Source organism: Thamnophis elegans, chromosome 4 (genome assembly GCF_009769535.1).
Source record: "Thamnophis elegans isolate rThaEle1 chromosome 4, rThaEle1.pri, whole genome shotgun sequence".
Lineage (NCBI taxonomy): Eukaryota > Metazoa > Chordata > Lepidosauria > Squamata > Colubridae > Thamnophis > Thamnophis elegans.
The window spans coordinates 26,763,821-26,784,527 of NC_045544.1; the positions used below are offsets into that span (position 1 = coordinate 26,763,821).

The following is a 20,707-nucleotide window of genomic DNA, read 5'->3' on the forward strand; positions in this document are numbered from 1 at the left end:
CTAGATCAGCAGGTCAGCGGTTCAAATCTCACCGGCTCAGGGTTGACTCAGCCTTCCATCCTTCCGAGGTGGGTAAAATGAGGACCCAGATTGTTGGGGGCAATATGTTGACTCTCTGTAAACCGCTTAGAGAGACCTGAAAGGCCTATGAAGCGGTATATAAGTCTACTGCTATGTTCACTATACAGGCAAGTACACATCCTAAGTAAAATATTTATGACGGTGTCATACTTAATCTTAGTGAAATCTCTATCTTTATTAAATATAAATAGATTGAATAAACCAAAAGCTATTGTTGACTTGCTGATTCACAATTGTTTGTTTATTCATTTGGTAACTCTTTCTCATCTTCGCTATATATTCCTGCATTGACTGGAAGGACAGACCTAACAGCCTACATGGCTCCTATAGTTTTTTGAAAATCAGTAAAAGCACACAAAAAAAAAGTAGCTGTGGCTATTGTTCAATTCTTGGATGATGCTCCTTCTCTGAATGAGGACTTTATTGATTATTAGTTATTAGTTGTTGTGCTTGGAACCCAAGAGCTGTGGTGTAGACCTTGAAAACAAAGCATTTTACAATACTCCCAACAGTCTGTGATTAGACCTAGACCTTTGAGGAAGTTCATACTAGGTTGAGCACTTGTCTACATATTGCATTAAGCTTCTCTGTAAAAATTCATCATTGCTCTTATTAATTGCAGATAGGAGAGGAAATGAAACACAAATATTTACTCATGTAAGTAAAAATGAAATACTGCACAATTTTACTTTGCTAGATTACATCAGAGGTTCTGACCAGTTCTGGAGAACCGGTAGCAGAAATTTTGAGTAGTTCGGAGAATTGGTAACTACCACCTCTTACTGGCCCTGGCCCATCTATTCTCTGCCGCCTGAGTCCCAGCTGATTGAGAAGAAATGGGGATTTTACAGTATCCTTCTCCTGGAGTGGGGTGGGAATGGAAATTTTACAGTATCCTTTCCCTGTCACGGCCATGCCACCAAGCCATGCCACGCCCACTAAGCCACGCCCACAGAACAGGTAGTAAAAAAATTGAATCTCACCACTGGATTACATCCTAGATTTTTAAAAATATGGTGGTGGGAGTAGCCAATATTTGGTCAAGGTACTTTTACTGTCTTGAGATGAACCTGTTAAGGATTTGCACATGCACATTTCTAAATTAAGTGCAGGAGAAACACTTTTAAATAATCTAGCTGAAATAAATAGGCTTAATGTTGGCTGGATCATAGCCACTATTTGCTATACTAACCCCATGTGTCTATTTGTACTTAACCATGGAACAAACATTCCCTGGCAACATGTTTTCTCTGCTCTCTTCCCATGATGTTATCTTAATCCTTTCCCCAGCCCATCTGTGAGATCTTTTCCCTGCTAATGATGTACAGTAATTTCTGCAATATACTTGTCCCATTGTTATAACACAATAATAGTACTTTAAACAAGCTTTATATAACTCCAGTGACGCTATGAAAATTCTGTAAGTCCACAGAGGGTTAATGACCTTGTTCTCAGCTATTCTAGTATTACAGAAACATTTCCCTTTTTATTTTGACACTATCCAACAATAGCCTTAATTCACTAGGTTTTATCTTTGAATCTGAATGTAATTACTGTGCTTGGAAACAAAAAGAAGAGAGATAATATAGGGATTAGCAATGAGGACAATAAGTGTCATGTCAGTATGCTTTTCTGTCAACCCAGAGATGGTCTTTGTTTGGTGGGGGGAAACCAGAAGCATTACCCTTGGTCTTAGATCCAACTTTCTGTCCAAAAAACTATTAAATATAAATATTAAATGTAAATATTTATAGTTTTCTTTATGTTTCTAACTACTGAATTTTTTGCTGCTCTGTGCTGAACCCACATGTTTATCAATGCCTTAGATAGCTCTTATTCAACTGTGTAATTAAAGTAATAATTCCATCTAAACACTTTTTATAATGTCTTTTTGATTTTGATAAGACCACCTTCCAAATTTGTGATTTCGAATGAAAGCTATAATGCCAGCCATCTTCTCACAGTTTCACTGATTACAACTCATCTTGCTTTTAAACATCTGTTTCTGCAGATACAAGGTGTTTCTCCGCCAACACTGAAATTTAGAAAAAAAACATATTGGACACATTTCAAGTTGGAGAACTTTGATGGAGATTAAATGCAACAATCAATAAATAATCTTTCTCAAAAGCATAAGATTCTGTTCCTAACCATAATATCAAAAATGTTGAGAACTCAATGGTACTGTAGTTCAGCAGCACCTGGAAGTCCACAGGCCGATGTACTTCATCACTGTGGAAAATTGCATTAAGTCTTGCTGATGCATTACATCCAATTTAACAGATCAATGCCTTTTGCAGAAAGGAGCCGAATTTAAAATACTAAGAGAATGAGACAGCACTGAAGCAAAAGACTATCGTATGAGGAATACATTAGTTCCCTATGTAATTGAGGAGCCATAACACATTTATTCAGTTACCATATGTTTTCTAGTTGATTTCAATAAATTATGACTACTGATCTCATGGTTATGTCATAAAAGTAAAATTACCTGTAACCTTTCAGGTAATCCTGGATTTCAGTTCCAAAAGCCCCAGCCTGCTCGTTTGTTGCAGAAGGACATTTAATCCAACATCTAGCTCCCTATAACTGCACCATTTATACGGTTACATCTTGTGAAATATGTAGCCAAATATAACTGAACAGGTTCTCATGGTGTCTACCCATATTCAACCCCTAGTCCTACTTCATATTAGTTTGAAACAAACGCTATTGAATGAATGAATGAATGAATGAATGAATGAATGAATGAATGAATGAATGAATGAATGAATGAATGAATGAATGAATGAATTTGCTCTTCAGAAACACATTGAGCATTCAAACTGCAATTCTTGATCTTCTGACAATGGGGAAATCAGCTTCACTTAACAACTGTGTCACTAACAGCTGCAGTGATTCAGCTGACAACTGTGACAAGAAAGGTTGTAAAATGGGGCTGAATTCACTTAACAACTGTCTCACTTAGCAACATAAATTTTGGGATCAATTGTGGTCATCAGTCAAGGACTGCCTATATTGTGTTAGCTTTTTCTTTAGAATAGAATAGAATAGAATAGAATAGGAATAGGAATAGGAATAGGAGATGGGCATTGGAAGTCTTCTAGTCCAGCCCCATGTTCAAGCAGGAGATGCTATACTATTTCAGATAAGTGACTGACTAGTCTCTTTTTAAAAACCTCCAGTGATGGAGTGCCCACAGTTTCTGAAGGCAAGTTGTTCTGCTGGTTAATTGTCCTCAGTGTTAGGAAGTTTCTCCTTACTTCCCGGTTGCTACTCTCTTTGATTATTTTCCAACCATTGTTTCTTGTCCTGCCCTCTGGTGCTTTGGAGAATAATTTGACTCCCTCTTCTTTGTGGCAGCCTCTCAAATACTGGAATACTGCTATCATGTCTCTTTCTTTTCTTTAGACTAGCCAAAAACCTTTCTCTTTTGCTATGTTCTGATGTTTTCATAACAAGTTGCTCAAGGAACTCTTAACTGGATTTTTAACCATTTCCACCTACTGTATCTACCACTTCTTCATTAGGACTTTCCTAGTTTACCAACAAATAGAACTGCTATTGTGATCAGCTTTCAAAAGTGCTCTTTCCTCCAAACCTACGCCATTACATCACTTCCAATATATCCACTTTCCCCTGATGTTGTTTATCTCTTAAAATATGGCCTCTACGTGACAACCTAAGATTGTTGTACAGCATACAAATCTCTTAATTCTGCACTTCTCTACTTCCATATTAACAGTCTAACTTTTAATTAGCAATCTTTGTGGCCAACAGGGAATTATTAGGGAACATTAAATAACTCAAAATGCTTTGCATCCTTCTTTGTGTGTGTATATGTGTGTATGTATGCCTCTATGTCTATGTATGTTTCTGAACGTATGTGTGTATATGTGTGTGCATTTTTTGCATAGCACACACATACACAGATACACAGACACACACACACACATTCAGTGCATAGTGCTCTTACTTTATTAAAGCCTTAGAGACAGCAGTAACTTATATAGATTTTCCTTAACTAGTTTATCATGCATGTCCATGCAAGCAAAATGGTTAATTTTGCATAGCAAGAGCGCTCCCAACTTAGATCTCCTTCACAATGTAGTGCTAGCTTTATGGTTTGATTTTGTTTTCTTTACCTTAACCTTGAGACCAATGCATTTGAAATAGCAATTGGGATAAACCAACACACAACACTACAAGAACTCTTTTAGTGCACTGTAGCTCGTCAAATGTTGGTAGTGAAACATATGCATCTGTGATTATTACTCTGCAAAGATACTTTTCCTAGGACGAGCTTAAAAAGGGGGGTGAAGTGGGGTGGGGAAGAGAGAAAGGCCCATCAGCTCCCATTGGTTATTATAACAGATGTGCCCTTGTGTCCCTGGGCTGGATCTTGCTGCATCCGTAGGTGAGAAGTCACATCAAAGTGTGATCCATTGCAACCCAAAGAATAGTTCCTAATCGTTTCACTGTCATAAAGGTGCTCCAGAGCAAATCCTGTTAAGGTGTAGGCATGCTTATCAAAGTATTGCCTATGGGAAGTGTAATAATTGGGAGAGCTTGTGGGCTGATGATCTCCTGGTGTCTGATGAGGAGACACGTCGGAATGAAAATAGTCTTTAGCCAAGATCAAGCCGGATTTAGACATTCGATCAGACCCAGGACTGTTTATTCTAGATAGTGTCGTGGGGCTGTTGTCATAGTCGTTCTCCTGGGGGCTCATCAGTTTCCCATCCCGCGGTTGCTGTGTGTGTTCACAAGGAGGTGTAGTGGTGATGCTGGGGACTCGGCAGGCTTCTCTCAGCTGTTGCTGCTGATGGTAGTTTGTAAAACAAACAGAGTGCTTTTTCCCAGTTCCATTCATCGAAACCAGCTGATCGGGGGTGGATTTCCGCTGCTGTAGCCTGTTCTCTTCTTCTTTAATCATTTGCTGAGTCGCTCTAATTAGAGTTTCAATTTTGCTGGGCTCATGTGGGCTGCCCTGATACTGCTCAGAGTGGTATCGGTCCCCTGACTCACTAGCCGAACCAGGATCTGGGGAACTAACCACACTTTCTTCATCCCAGTGCCCTCGTCCTAAAAAGAAAATGAGCAAAACAAAGAGTATAAATAATGAACAGTGGATTTTGCGCCAAGTCCAGCAGATCATTCAGAACTGATGACCTCCTGAAGACAAAATAACAGTATTAAGAATTTTAAGCCATTTACAACCACATCAAGCTGCAGCATATATCTTGGCCCACACTGACTTACTGCCAATAAAATGAATATTGTATCTATGTTAGCAGGATTCTCTTGTCAAGCTCAGATTCAGCTGAGGAACCTCTTGTCTCCTGACTTTGAGCCTTCTCACTTCGGATGTCTGAATTCACAGAAATCATCAACGCTTCGCTCCTTCCCTGTTTCTGTTTGGGGATGTCTCTGTAACATATTATTGCATCTTCCTACTTTGTATACAAACTATAATGCTTACAGTGAAAACCGTGTGCTACTTGAGAAAGGAGAATGCATAGAGATACATATATTTTATAAATTTTTAAATATATGTACAACTAAAATAAAAGTGACATCTATAACTCCACATCTGCTACCCTCTACTACTATAATATAACTGGTCGGCAGTTCAGCCATTCGAATCCCTAGCACTGCATAATGGAGTGAGCCCCCGTTACTTGTCCCAGCTTCCGGCAACCTAGCAGTTCAAAAGCATGTAAAGATGCAAGTAGAAAAATAGGACCACCTTTGGTGGGAAGGTAACAGTGTTCCGTGCACCTTCGCCGTTTAGTCATGCTGGCCACATGACCACGGAGTTGTCTTTGGACCGTGCTGGCTCTTCAGCTTTGAAATGAAGATGAGCACTGTCCCCTAGAGTCAGGAATGACTAGCACATATGTGCATGGGGAACCTTTACGTTATCATTATATCACTATAATTTCAATAATTATAGCAATAGCAGTTAGACTTATATACCGCTTCATAGGGCTTTCAGCCCTCTCTAAGCGGTTTACAGGGTCAGCATATCGCCCCCAACAATCCGGGTCCTCATTTTACCCACCTCTGAAGGATGGAAGGCTGAGTCAACCTTTGAGCCGGTGAGATTAGAACCGCTGAACTGCAGATAACAGTCAGCTGAAGTGGCCTGCAGTACTGCACTCTAACCACTGCGCCACCTCGGCTCTTATGCTGGCTCTGTAAACTGCTTAGAGAGGGCTGTCACGCACTATGAAGTGGAATATAAGTCTAGGTGCTATTGCTATTATAATGTCTCAATTTAACTAGAAAAAGAAACTGGGTTCAACTCATAAGAAAATTTGGTTTTGCAAACTTTCATCCCCACGTTGTTCCTAACTGGTTCATAGTTAGCAGAGGCCAACAGAGCCTGTGAACTCTCTGCAGCTAGTTTCTTATGCACAAAGCATAGGAAGAATCGTCCCAAGGGGAATTTCATTTGACTTTCTGTAAGATAATTCCTACATTACTGGCTGTGTATCGCCACATGCACAATGCTTCTAGATTTTTTCCAGATTTTTTTTCCAGCATTAGCATGCAGTTCAAATAAATGTCAGAGTGCTGTTATCCCTAGCCATCAACTGTCTAGTACAAGTTCTCCAAATCCCAAACAAAATAAAATATTTTTAAAAATCTTGCAATATTCCAATTTTTCACAAGATGTTGGCAATCCCACACAAATCTCATGAGATCTCACATAAGAATATGAAAATATCACACTATTTCAGGTTGTATTAGTAGATTATTATGACCTTATATCATCTCTTGACATTCCAGCTTTTTTCCCCCTTAATGGCTGGTTAACTGCAAAACCATGTGCTGGTATATAGGGAGAAAACAAGATTGCTGTCTCTTGCACTAATAACATATGCCTGCACAGTGCACAAAGGATAAATGTGAAGATACTATAAAGGAAAGAATGTATTTACATCAAAAGCACCTGAAAAATTTAAAAATTCAAATCAAGTGATGCCACATAGTTTTGTTTTGAAATGCTTCTTTGTAAGACAGGCAGAGATGCAATACATCTTGTCAATATGTATTAGCATTTCTATTCAGAATATAATGACATAAGTTTGTCTAGTCACGTTCAGTGCCTTATGAACTGCACAATCAATTATTGGTTCAGGAGCATTTAGATTGCCTAATAACTCTTACCAATGAAATTCATTTTTTACTTAAATTACTTCCACTCCTATTAATGTTTATAGACCGATGATACAAAACTCAATGACTCTTAAGAAAGAAAGAAAAACCTGCTAAATTGAATCCATTAATGTTCATAACAAAATTGGTAGTTTAGGCTGAAGCTGGTTTTGCAACCATACAACAAAATTGCTGAATCAGGAATTATAGTGTTATTGTGTATATTTCAATATATCTAATGAGACAGACACTAAGTATTGAAATGCTTTCTATTTTAAAGATATTTAATGCTGCATTTGTAAGCAAGGAACTCAGCAGTATGAAAAGGAGCAAATTCTATCTTGTAGTAATAGCACAACACTAGTAATATAATATTTTATAAATAAAAGTATTTAGCACAACCTAATAACACTCTGGATAGGATAAGGCCCCTGTTTTTCCTAAAAATGTCAACTCGAGTCAACGTTCAAATATTACACCTATTCATTTGTGAATCTATTACCTGTTTCAGATGACCAGATGCCTACTTATATAGCTCAGTTTTCCAAATTAAGTTGTGTTTCTACAATTTTGCAAGTCTCTTATACCAAAAGCCTGAACCTGATGTTTTCAACTGTTCTGAGGGTCCTCCACACTCACGTCAGTTCTGATGCTGGCTTAGCATTAATCAATGCATCCAAGCCCTTAATAGGGAGCAATGATGGCAACTGTCCAAGCACCTTGAACATCATCAGAACTATGCTTCCTTCTTTTGGATTTCTCCTTGCACTCTATTGACTTTAATGGACAAAAAACAGATCCAGTAAAAAAATAAAAAGGGAAGGGTCAATTGAACATGGTGTCTTGAAAAAAATCCTGAAAGCACCATACAGTATGTACAGGAAAGATTAACAGCAAGAATGCTACAACACTTCTGTTCTGTACCATTTTTCTCCATGCCTTTTTAATTAAGTCTTTACCCTGTTCTCTACTATGTAGCCATTCATTTGTTAAGCCATTCTTTTCATTTTATTTCATATATATATATATATATATATATATATATATATATATATATATATATATATATATATATATATTTATGTAGGTTCACTCAGTCTCTGTAGCATTACCCACATAAGCTTAACCGAAGTAATTATTTCTGAAGTGGAGACATGGATTCTCCTTTCATAAAGAGTCACTTTCTTTTATAGAATACTTCCTAAAATTTGGTCTTTTCAAACTTCTCCCTTTACAGTTTTGTTGTTTCCAGTATTAAGTGTTTAAACTATTTTTGTTCCCTTCTCAACAAGTCTAACCTTTCTTGGATTTGATCAATAAATTTGTTAGATTTTAGCACTTCTTAGCTGACTATTTGCATAAATAATCCATTTAAATGAAGATATATTTTGAAAAGAGGCTTTCCTATTCATTCTATCGCATTACATCGCATCCCATCCCATCCCAACCTATCCTAATGGTAGTGGATCTGAGTACTCCATGGTAGTGGATCTGAGTACTTGAGAGACCGCCTCCTGCCGATTACCTCCCTCAGACCAATTAGATCACACAGATTGGGCCTCCTCCGAATTCCATCCGCCAGTCAATGTCGATTGGCGACTACGCGGAGGAGAGCCTTTTCTGTAGCAGCTCCGACCCTGTGGAACGACCTCCCCGTCGAGATTCGCACCCTCACCACCGTACAGACCTTCCGCACAGCCCTCAAGAACTGGCTATCCCGTCAGGCCTGGGGATAAGTTCCTAATTCGCCCCACCCGAGTGTTGAATGTTGAATGCAAGTTGTGTTTTTATTGTCTTATTTTATTCACCTACTGTTTTTGTTTTTGTATTTGCACCCCCCCCCCTTTTTGATTGTAAGCCGCCCTGAGTCCCCCCTGGGAAAAGGGCGGCCTATAAATTCCAATAAAATACTAAAATAAAATACTAAAATACTAAATACTAATCAAGAAGGCCAGCACAACATTTCTTACCTGGTTGAGAGGCAATGTGTAAAGAGTTTTTAATCTGCAAGTAATCTCTACAACTACATTGGGAAGTATCAAGAACATATTAACTCTTAGCTGATACCCAGTGCACATAAAATCAATTCTATGTAGGTTTTAAAAGAGAACTAGTGCTAAAAACTATAACTTTTAAAGATTTTTTGGCAGTCATGAAAAAAAGAAAAAGAAAAGAAAAAAAGAAAAAATATACTGCATCTGTAACAATATGAGGCCTAGAAACTAGGGCAGCTAAAGAACAAATATCTCTAAATTGCCTGTAAATTGAGGGGGGGGGATGCAAACACATTTTAAATCTCTGGCTCAAGGTTGCTTACACAAGCAATAGTTCAGGTTGGTTTACAACTTACCATGAATCCTGTGAATGGATGTTATGTGTGGCATGTTGCTTTCATAGGCTTCTCGGCTTTCTGGAGAAGATTTGGTTAGGGGAAGGCCAGATCGAGAACCCCACCATGCTTCCCTTCCAGGCTGTGGTGTGCCAAGAAAGTACCGACCAGCCTCACACCTGCCCCCTTCACAGGCTTGAGTATGGAAGTGTCTATCATCCGCTAACCTAGAATGGTCAACTGCAAAACCATAGCAGAGGGCACCACGATCCGAGTATTGTCTATAGGCACAGGAAACATCATGATGCTGAGAGTTTGGTCTTTCAGTGGGATCCATTAATTGTGGAGATGCAGTGTCAGTCAGTGGACTTCCACCCCACTGGCTTTCATGATCAGATTCAGATCGTTCTGTATGAAATCCAGAATACTGCTGGATAAAAGAAAGGGGGGAAGAGAAGAAGAAATTAAGGGTAGATAAGTGCTGATCATTAATTTGATCTTCAAGGTGTTTAAGACCAGGTGCAAATCAGTGTTCCTGAATAAAAAAAAATCTACATGCAGTTATGTGTAATGTCACACAACCGGCTTGTGAATCAGGTGGTTTATTTTATTTTAAATTGTTTGCTCAGTGCATATCCACCTCTATTTCATTCTTCCTGCAAATACCTATTATGGAAATCAAATCGAGCTACATTCTCTTTTCAGTTGTAACCCCACTGGAAAGCCATCTCCAGCCTCTCTTCTGTATTTTGCAATAGCTTTTCATTACAAAGCTACAATTTATCTTGTGAGGCTGCCATTATACATACCAGCATGTATTCATTTCTGCTGCACCAAGTAGACTTATTTAAGCAGCTTACTGGATCATTAAAGCATTTCATTCTAACTATTCATCAACTGGATGCTCTCAAGATCTTCTGGCCTGCCTTTGCAATCATTCTCATTCATGAGGATTTTAGACCAACACATCTCAGGGCATTGAGCTGATGAAAGCATCGTCTCTGAAATCATATCCACTGAAAAATGTCCTGCTTAGTTTAATCTCCTTTAGTAGGGAAGAACAGATTGGTCCATCCGTTCATCAATCCATTCCATCCATTTTATTTACAGTTGAAAACAACTCTCAAGTATATATGTGCGTGTTTCTAGCATAAAGTTTTCCGAAAAGATGCATCCCTTATAATACTTTACCCTAATGTGTGCTGTTCATATTTTATTCATTTACTTTAGAGACTTACATTTCCATCTATTTTATGTGTCATAACTATGAGCAGTTCACTCCAGCAGTGATAAAAACATAAAAGAAACAATATCCACACACCTCAGTGTCCAAAACACAACCCTTGGTGCCCTAAAACAATCCTGCCTAATATATAAACAGTCTTAATCACTGGGATTCAGTTTCATCCTATCCCAACAACTGGGGGAAAGCTGACTTTTTAAGGCCTTCAGAAAGGCTAATAAATGGGGAATCTGCTGGATTTTAGTGGACAGGGCAGAGGCCATAGAGATGGACATAATCTGTCTATGGTAAGAAATTAATGTTAACATCCCTTTAACCCAAATCACAATATTACTGCACTGAGGAAAAAAAAACAACTTCAGATCTCTATAAGCACGTTTGATGTTTTGAAAGAACTGCATCACAAAATTCAGAACGTGAAATCTAAAATATTTCAACCTACATATTAATTTGGGAGGTCCAGGTCAAATCTGTTCAAACTGGAATACATGAAAAATGCTGCTCCAGTGAGTTTTACATTTAAACCCCTCAGATTAAATATCAACAAACTAAGATGCTATTTCTCATCCCAAATATTAATATGTAAAAACCAGAAACATATTTTGGGAAACATTCCTGACTTCTCACCTGCGAGTAACCATTTTTAAATTCCTTCTGTTATACTATGCCTCAGCATGCATTATTACTAACACGATTACTTATCCCAAGTTCTTCAGAACAAATATTTAGAATTACCTATTTTTACAGTATAGCATCATGTATAATTATAAACAGTTTTATATAAGTATCTTCTCTAGTTTTAAGCAATACTTAATTCATGGTGTGAGGCGGGAGGGGGGAACTTGTCAAAAAGTCATAAAAATGATTTCAACTGCTTGATTGACCCATTGGGGTTTGATTGTATGGCTGCATCCCCCATTTTGACTGTTTTCACTCCCCCCATCTCTACTTCTGGATTGGATCCACTGAAAAAGGATCCTTTGGAAATCTGCTCTATGTATCTGGAAGAAACCTTTCTCTTCACCCAGTATTTTTACAGTTTAGATGGATTTTGCTTTCTTCTGTAAATGAAATATTGAGACTTATTCTCAAGCAGCCCTAGAATAAGCATGGGTATAAGGCCACCTCGTTATCAGATATTAACTGATTTTAACTGATTTTCAGTAATTATCCTATCTTCCCCTCACGTGAAGATATCTGAATCAGAAACTATTAACACAGGAACTATTCACTAGGATTTTCATTTCCACAAACCCACTCTAATTAAAACGTTCAAAAAAAACCAAACCCCAAGCTTGTTTTGGTCTAAGTGACATGGTGCTGTTACATTTCATGTCTTGTTTTGACTGGTCTTGTCTAAGATGGAAGGATGAAGGCACAACATTGTGTAGGAAAAAGACTAAACCAAGTGGTATGAAAAAGGGAACAGCACCAGAACCCAACATGCATGAACTTAAATTAGAAAGTTGATTTTTGGTCAAAGGACAAGCACAAAGGGCTTACCACTCAGCTTCATATGACATTTGGCAGAAAATATGCAGGGAGATGGGGAAGCTTTTTCAACCATATTTGGAAGTGATTTCATTTCATTTTTTTCCCACATCATAATTCCTACAAATTTTAATGTAGCTTGTCTACATTAAATTACAAGGCAAGGACTGGGGCAAACGCTAAGAGTTTACTTGGCTAGGAATTATGCCTGAAATCAATTAGTGCCTTCTCAAACTGAAAAGGCCCCTAGCATTGAAAGAGTTCATATAATCTATTTCTGACCATGTTTAGTCACCAAGTGCTTCCCGGAGCAGAGCAATTCAAACAAAGATGGATCACTAGATGCTGACAAAGAAGGGCTGACAATTCCTGAAGGATAGTCCTGACATTCAGTGCCATTGTTAGAATCCTGAAAGTTCTATTAATCCAAGGAAATCTTCAAGAATACTTAATTTTAGGGATCAGCTGAAGAGACATCCTGGAATGTATATTTTTCTCAATGGTCATGCAAACAGAAATTTTTATTAATAGAAATGGTATAGGTTCTAATCAGTGTATGTAGGTGGCAGTTCATAAGCCCTAAGGGAACTTAGTTATGAATTCAAATAAGTGTTTTTAATCCATCTCCTTCAATTAAAAAAAAAAGCTGCTGCAAAATTCAGGAATCTCTTTGCAAACAACAGATCTCGAGGACAGCAGTAGAAGAGAAGAATTATCAGAACTTGAGAATGATGAAGCTTCGTTCAAAACACTTTATTTTTCAGATACATGAACCAAAGTGGGTTCAAATCAGCAAAATGAATCAGGTGGCTTTGTAGCACGGGGTAGATTTTTTAATTTAATAGTTTTCTGCTGATTTTGGTACTGTGTCAGGTAATGTATAAAGTTACAACATACTTCATATGAGGAGTATTGTGAGGGGGTTGCATGGCAGATGCCAACAGGTGTATTACAGTACCCAACATCCTTTGAAGCTCCCTATTTCCTTCAAAGGGAAACCGCTGCACAAGCCTAGTAAGCTTTATTTTCTTTATAAAGTGTACAGTAAATGGGGGACAGGTTAAGTCAAGCATTGGCTCAAAAGTTTATTGTTTTTCCATTAATGTGATAACGCCTATCAATCATACTTGTTCTGTGTCAGCCTCCATGACACTGCATCCAATTATGCCGGTCTGTTTCTGCTGTTTTCCTGCCTCTACTAAGTAATCAACTAAGAGAACATTACTAGCAAGTTCTAATCTGCACACAACTGAATTCTACCTGGGTTGAGGTGATCTGTCCCAAAGAGGCCAAACTTTATCATGTCCTGTCCAGCCTGGTGTCCCATCAAAGCTAATGAGGAAAAGGCTCTTCCAAAGTGAAGCCAGGCTTACAAACATTCTCATCTCTCCACATCCTGCCCCTCACCCCCAGATCCAAAGTTCAGAAGGAAGACTACCCTATCCCATGGGCAATCTTCAGCATTTGACTGGTTTGAAGAGCAAATGAAAAAGTTAAGTGCTTACCAGGGTTTTTTTAACCAGTTTTTAAACATTTCAATTTTAAAATAGGATTAGGGCACTTGCTGCATTAGTTCAATAAACTCAGCATAGGCTCTTTTCTGGATAATCTGGAGACTGCTGTTCTTACTTCATTCCTACTATCACTGCCTCTAGGGGGATATTTCAAAAATGTACTCTTGAAAATTGACAGTTTTTTCATCCATTTTTTCAGAAGGAGGAGGACACTGTAGGCGGACGAGGAGGATGTAGGAAGGGGAGGAGGAGGACGAGAACGACGAGGAGGAGGAGAAGTAGTAGTAGTAGTTGTTGTTTAGATGTTCCTCTTTGAACATTCCCTAGGAATGTTTTTAAAAAACTAAATCTCAAGATGGATGAAATGGAATGGGTTTCCTCTTGGGGCTTGAATCATAAACTTTAATTAAATCATTCTGTCTTTAAATCTTGAACTAGAATCAAAACAGTCTGCACGAGTCTATTTTATAGCAACCTGGTAGGAATAAATTCAAGGCAAAGAACCCAATTCCAGGCTCTCGAAACAGATTCTAAATTAATTCTTCACAGCAACTTTTTACCTAGCAGGCTCAACACATTATATTGATACTGTATGTCCCTTCCTCCTCCCAACAGTTTAATAATTACACACACAATTCTCCCTCCTCCAATTTTAACCTCATAACAAATGGAGCTATTCTGACGATTCCCTTTTCCTGTATGCTTGACCTGGAAGTTCTGACTTCACATGCATAATGTTTGATAATTAATTTCTGTGAAACAAAGGCAAAAATAATAGTCGATTGGGCCTACTTACAAATACACATTCTGACTAAATGGACAGCAGAGTTGTCAGCAGGATTTATAACTGTTCTTACTAATTAAGCATTAATTCTTATATTAATTATATTGTAAGGTTTTTGTAAAAAAAATACAGGTTCTTTGTAATAACATTTGGCAAAGTGGTTAGAATAAAACAAATGGTCACAAAAATCTTTAAACAGTTTCTTGACTGTTTAAAATGAGTTAAAAGTCTCTCATTATCTAAGGCATATAAATAAAGTATGGATTACTCTAGTGATGTAATGCAAAATTGTTTACTACCAGTTCTGTGGGTGTGGCAGGCGAAGGATACTGTAAAATCTCCATTTCCTCCCCACTCTGGGGCCAGCCAGAGGTGGCATTTGCCGGTTCTCCAAACTACTCAACATTTCCACTACCGGTTCTCCAGAACCTGTCAGAACCTGCTGAATTTCACCCCGGATTATTGCAACATGTCTACATGGAGCTACCCTTGAAGGGCACTTGGAAGTTACAAGTTCAGAATACCTTTGGTCCACGGAGAATTGCCACTTTGGTGTTGTTAAACTTCTGTTTGGTGAACTGTACTGGTTGCTAGTTTGTTCCCAGGTTTCCAGGTGCTGGTTCTAACCTTTAAAGCAGTGGTTCCCAACCTTTTTTGGGCCATGCCCCACCTAAGCATCTCTAAAATCCTCATTCCCCCCCCCCTAATTCATTCTTATTCAAAAAGTGAGCTCTACTTATGCGGAAGAAGCCTAAAAGGCCATTAACTTGGTTTAAATAAGGTTCTAATTGCCTTCCTGTGGGTCATAGGCCCCACATTGGGAACCACTGCTTTAAAGCCTTAAATGACATGGAGCAAGGTTATTGGAAGGGCTGTCTCTCCTAATTACATCTACCTGTACTTGTCTCATCAAGGAGGGGTACATGATGGGTTCTGTATGCTAAATTAGCCCTGACCATATTGTTCTAGAAAACTCTTGAAGTATGTTCTTTTTAGCAGGTATGGGGATTTCGTAGTAATAGGGCGCCTACTAGATTGTTGGATTATATGTGGGTTTTTGGTGCATTCTCCTGTGGTTTTATTTATAGTTTACAGTAATTGCTTTAATGATTATTTAAGGTTTGTTTTAATTGTTTGTTTTGTTTCATACTGCCCAGCATCATATTAGTGAGATGGGTGACTATATAAATTGATAATTAAGGAAATATAATATGTAGGTTAATGAAGATGGCATGCAGGAGATTTTTCGCTTAGATCGTTAAGTATCAACTACAGTATGTCAGAATTTATTAAGCTACTAAACACCAGCCTATTTTAGATATTGGTGTTCACTGATTGTGAAAATTTTATTATCTATTTCTACTTCTCTAGCTCTTGATAGATAAACAGTTATCAGTCTTTATCACAGCTCCCAAACATATCTGGTTATGCAAAGAGAATCATTTTATACAAAAATCTCTCCGGCCATCAAAAACGTGTGTTTCATTGGGCATCTGCAACTTCCCTCTTGATTAAACAAGTAGGAGATCACAGATGCAATCTACTTTACACACAGAACATATGTGTGCTTTTAAATCACTTTTATCTTGCCTTTTTAACTAATGTAACCCTGAAATATAAAGTATGGTCTTCTATTATAGGCAGAACAGATGGTGGAAGGCTTCGATTAAAGTAATGCAGCCTAACCATTAAAATAACCTCTACTAATGGTGATTCTGTACCAGTTTTGAATCTACTTTAGAACTTTTTAAAGTTTCCTTTCACTTTCAAATTTGCAAAGTTTGATGTATAATATTCTAATTAATATATTAAATATTTTATTCAATCTATTAATTAAATAGATTGAATAAAATAGACAATGTATCATTAAGGAAAGATATCTTGCTACGATTTGCTTTTATCTGGAATATTTCTGTTCTCTTTGCTACTAACAAAAATAACCAAAATAAAAACAAACTTTCAGTATTACCTGTAATTAAATATCAATAGATACTAAAAAGCAAACATATTTTAGCGATAGTCATAAGCAGTGCAGTAATTGTCCTTGATAAACTTTTATTCATTTAAACAATATTCAAAACTGTGACTAAACCAAATTTAATAAAAGTGATACAATTGAATTAGGGATGTTGCTCAACAGGTTGAATCTAATGCAAACCAAATGTTTTACTATAGAAATCATACTTTTCATGATGTGATCATTGCAATAAAAAATAAAACTCAGGAGCTCATGGTAAACAAAGTTTCTTATTAATATTATTGCTCTATTAATCAGTGTAGAATAGGTTTCAGGAATTTAGAATAAATGGGTTTAAAATTTATTTGACCTCTTTGTAAGGTTAGGTCATAGCCCAGTAAAAAACATTTTAGTTACATCTTATTAAACAGAAAGAAACCAAGTTCTATAAAATGAATTAAATAATATTTAGGTTCTGGTTGAAACTTTTATTTATGGATAGAGTTGATTTTGTTGGGGATGGGGTGTCAATGTTTTTTTTAAAAATGTTAGGAGAACACTTTCTCATGTTTGGTATCTTTTCACTTCATAATAATAAAAAGAAAAACTTGTGCTATTTTCCACATCTTTTCAAAGGAGGAAAATATATTCCATACTGTAAGCCAGAGGTGGGGGACAAGGGCCCCTTTATGACATGTGGGCTTCAACTCCTAGAATTCCTGAGCCAGCATGGTTGGTTCAGGAATTCATGGAGTTGAAGCCCAGAAGTCATAAAAGAGCCATAGTCCACCACCACCAGCCTCTGTAAGCAAATGTACTATATAAGTGTTTGAGAATATGGATCAACTCCCCTTGGCTTATGTCAGAGTTTATTCATTAATGTATGTATTTGGGATGTTTTTTAAGGGCCCTTACAAAGAATGACAATCTATGTAAACAATGAAATGATAGATTTACAGTAGATTAGGTTTGTTGCACTGCATTCTTTTACCATGATTATCTTTAGAAAAGTAGAACTTTGATTTGATGACAGTGATGGTAATATTTAGTACATGGCTCTAGAAAAATGCTATAAGGTAGTTTTGAGCGGAGTGCCTTGTGTGCCTTCAAGTTAAACAGAAACATTATCACTATCAATGGTAACACAATGCTGCAATGAATATTAATAATTATGTTTTCTAGCTTACAGGCTAGAAAAAGATTGATTAGATCATCCAACACTCTTCATGGGAAGGGGATGCCAGATGTTCAAGATGGCTTTAGAAAAAGCTGAGGAACAAGAAATATTATTGCAGATGCATATTGGGTATTTGAGAAAGCCAAATCATATAAAAATGAAGTCAGTATGTACTTCATTGATTATTGAAAATTATTTGATTACGCCAACTATGGCAAAGTAGAGAATGCTCTGAGGAAAATAGGAATTCAGAACAATTCTTGTGTGCTTACAAAATCTATCACAGGACAGGAAGCCACAATCCAATTTAAACCTGGTGAAACAGACTGGCTCCCATCTGACAATATTGAGAGAGGCTGCTTTAGAAGAAAAATGCACTTTTAAAATTTAAGGAAGGAATACCAATAACAGGCACCATACTTATGACATATTGATAGATGAAAATGTAAATAAACTGCAAGCTCCAGTGAGGAAAAATCAGTGAGCAAAAAAATGGGGAAAATGAGCTTAAGATTATACATAAAGAAGATCAAAAAATGCAGAGATATAGAACTGACAACGAAGTAGTGGATAGTTCCTGCCTTTTAGAATCAGTGAATAGTAAAAGAACTAGCAGTCAAGAAATATGACACAAATTAGCACTTGGCTGAATACCCGTAATAGTTAAGAACATGGATAAGATTCCATGGCATCTCCATACCTGCAATGTTTTTCTCTGTGACATCCTAAAGAAGTGAACGTTGGACTTTGAAGAAGCAGTTTAGAAAGAATATCAGCACTTTTAAACTTAGCTTTGAAGAAGACTCTTAATGCACTGGATAACCATGAAACAAAAAATTGGATCATGGAAACAAAAAACAATCCAGGGAACTCATTCAGCATAGATAATCAAAATTATGTAGACATATGATGTTATGAAAAGAAGTATGGCCTGGTATGAATAGAGTTACCTCTAGTGTCAAAGTTATGTAATTCTATAATATCAAAATTAAGACTTCATCAAAACTTGAAAAGCAAACACATGAATTACTGAATTTTTGTATGTATTTTAGTTGACTTCTTTCCCTTTAACTTAGAGTTTGCATTTTTATCCCAGGTATCCCCCACCTTTTACTAAACTTGTATCTCTCCATATAAGTCATATAAGCAGCAGAGTTACAGTTTATAGTGTAACAGTATAAATAGTGAGAATAGTGAGAATTGAGCAATATATCTAGAGACATTAAATTGGGGAAGACCAACCTAATCATTCAGGATTGACAACAATATGATCGAAGCCATAGAATGCTAATTTAGATTGAATGGAATCTTGTGAGTTACATAGGTGAATGGACAAAAGCACAGAATTTTCTACAGAGATCAAATTTAACTTTGTATTTTTCCCTTAACTACATTCTCTATATGTGTTGTTGATCAACATTTGCAATTTTGTATGTTATAAGATTTGTGGTATATCTTCAAAATAATAGGAAATGGCTTCCAGCATTAAATCTGTAGTAATTAAAATCCTAATGCTGTTTACATTTCCTTGGACATTCCCTCAGTGCAAATATGTTGTCCAGTGATAACATAGACCCATGATGGCAAACCTATGGCATGCGTACCAGAGGTGGCACACAGAGCCCTCTCTGTGGGCCCATGCGCTGTTGCCAGATGGTCTTCGTGGGCACTGGAGTGCAAGAAAACGGCCTGAAAATGCCCCCCAAATGCCCCCCAAACCAGAACATTTTCTGGGCCATTTTCCAGGCCATTTTCAGATCATTTTGGGGCCATTTTTCCAAAAACAGGCATGTGCATGCCGGTCAGCTGGTCTTCGGGCGCATGCACATGCATGCACATGCACGTGCATTCCTGTTTAGACACTTGGTGCCGAAAAGGTTCACCATCACTGACATAGACTGAACCTCTTCCAGCAATTATACAGTTATGCTTCATTGTAAAACAATTCAAAAGGAAACTCAAGAATCTTTTCTAAGCATGTGAAATCAAGTTGCTCTTACCTGTGGATAAGGTGATGTCCTAGATTTGGACTTTGTGCCAGAGAGACGTGATTTGCTTCCTTTTCTATTGTCAGTTATAGTTGGAATTGAATTTGCATATGGGAAGGCCGGTTTTGTAGCCGAAACTTGATCGAGGGAGAGTTGAAGTCCTTTGTATTCTGTGTCCCTAAATAAAAAGTATAAAATATATTTAATACAATCCTATAAATACTTATGATTAATTATTTAGCTTTCATTTTTTTTCATTATTTAAAATGTGTACAAATACGTGTTTTCCAGATTTAAAAAAAACTTAAAAGGTGGAACCAGTACATGAATAGTAAGTAAACAAACTCTCAACAATTTCATTTGAAATGGATTATTAAAAATTAGTGAATGTTTATCTTTGAAAAGATATTGGGGTGGGGGAATCTCCATTCAACATATTGTTTTATCCTGAAAACTTTCTCTTACCATTCTGTTTCCAAAACTGAAGCCAGGTGTAATTTATTATATAAATAGACGAGATTCCCAAAGCTGAACAAGTGTGCATTATATATATTACAGTCTTTGTAGAGTCTGAACGATACATCCAGATTTGTTAATACTTAATAGTGCTAAACTTAGGAAACATGATAAGATGGCATACAGATTTTTTCAGAAAGACTCTCTTGTGACGCTTTTCTGATTTTGCATTGATAGTTTAAAATGATAAATCATTACTTTCTAAATACACATCTGCTTCCAGTTTATACAGAAGTAATCTAATTCACAAAACTGCCCTATCAGAAATTGAGCATTTGAACTTCAAACAGCTCTTGTAATAGTCAAACGAAATAGAACTGGAAAAGGTTCAGAGGATGTCAATAAGATGGTCAAAGGGCTAGAGCAACTTCACTATGAAGAAAGGTTGTGACACTTGGGACGTTTTAATCTAGAAGGGAGGCAGATAAGAAGGAACATGATTGAGGTGTACAAAATTGTGCAT

At 37.1% G+C, this 20,707-nt stretch overlaps 1 protein-coding gene across 1 annotated transcript in view; it reads right to left on the bottom strand.

Moving 5' to 3' along the window:
* Positions 1 to 4,429: 4,429 nt before the first annotated feature.
* The window catches only part of SIM1 (SIM bHLH transcription factor 1), a 68,446-nt gene continuing 52,168 nt past the window's right edge, over positions 4,430 to 20,707 (bottom strand). Inside the window, exons 9-11 of the mRNA XM_032216416.1 lie at positions 19,741 to 19,906; positions 9,596 to 10,001; positions 4,430 to 5,166 (exon numbers count right to left, since the gene is read on the bottom strand). Of these exons, the coding sequence (XP_032072307.1) occupies positions 4,430 to 5,166; positions 9,596 to 10,001; positions 19,741 to 19,906 (1,309 nt within the window). The remainder of the gene's footprint in view (positions 5,167 to 9,595; positions 10,002 to 19,740; positions 19,907 to 20,707) is intronic.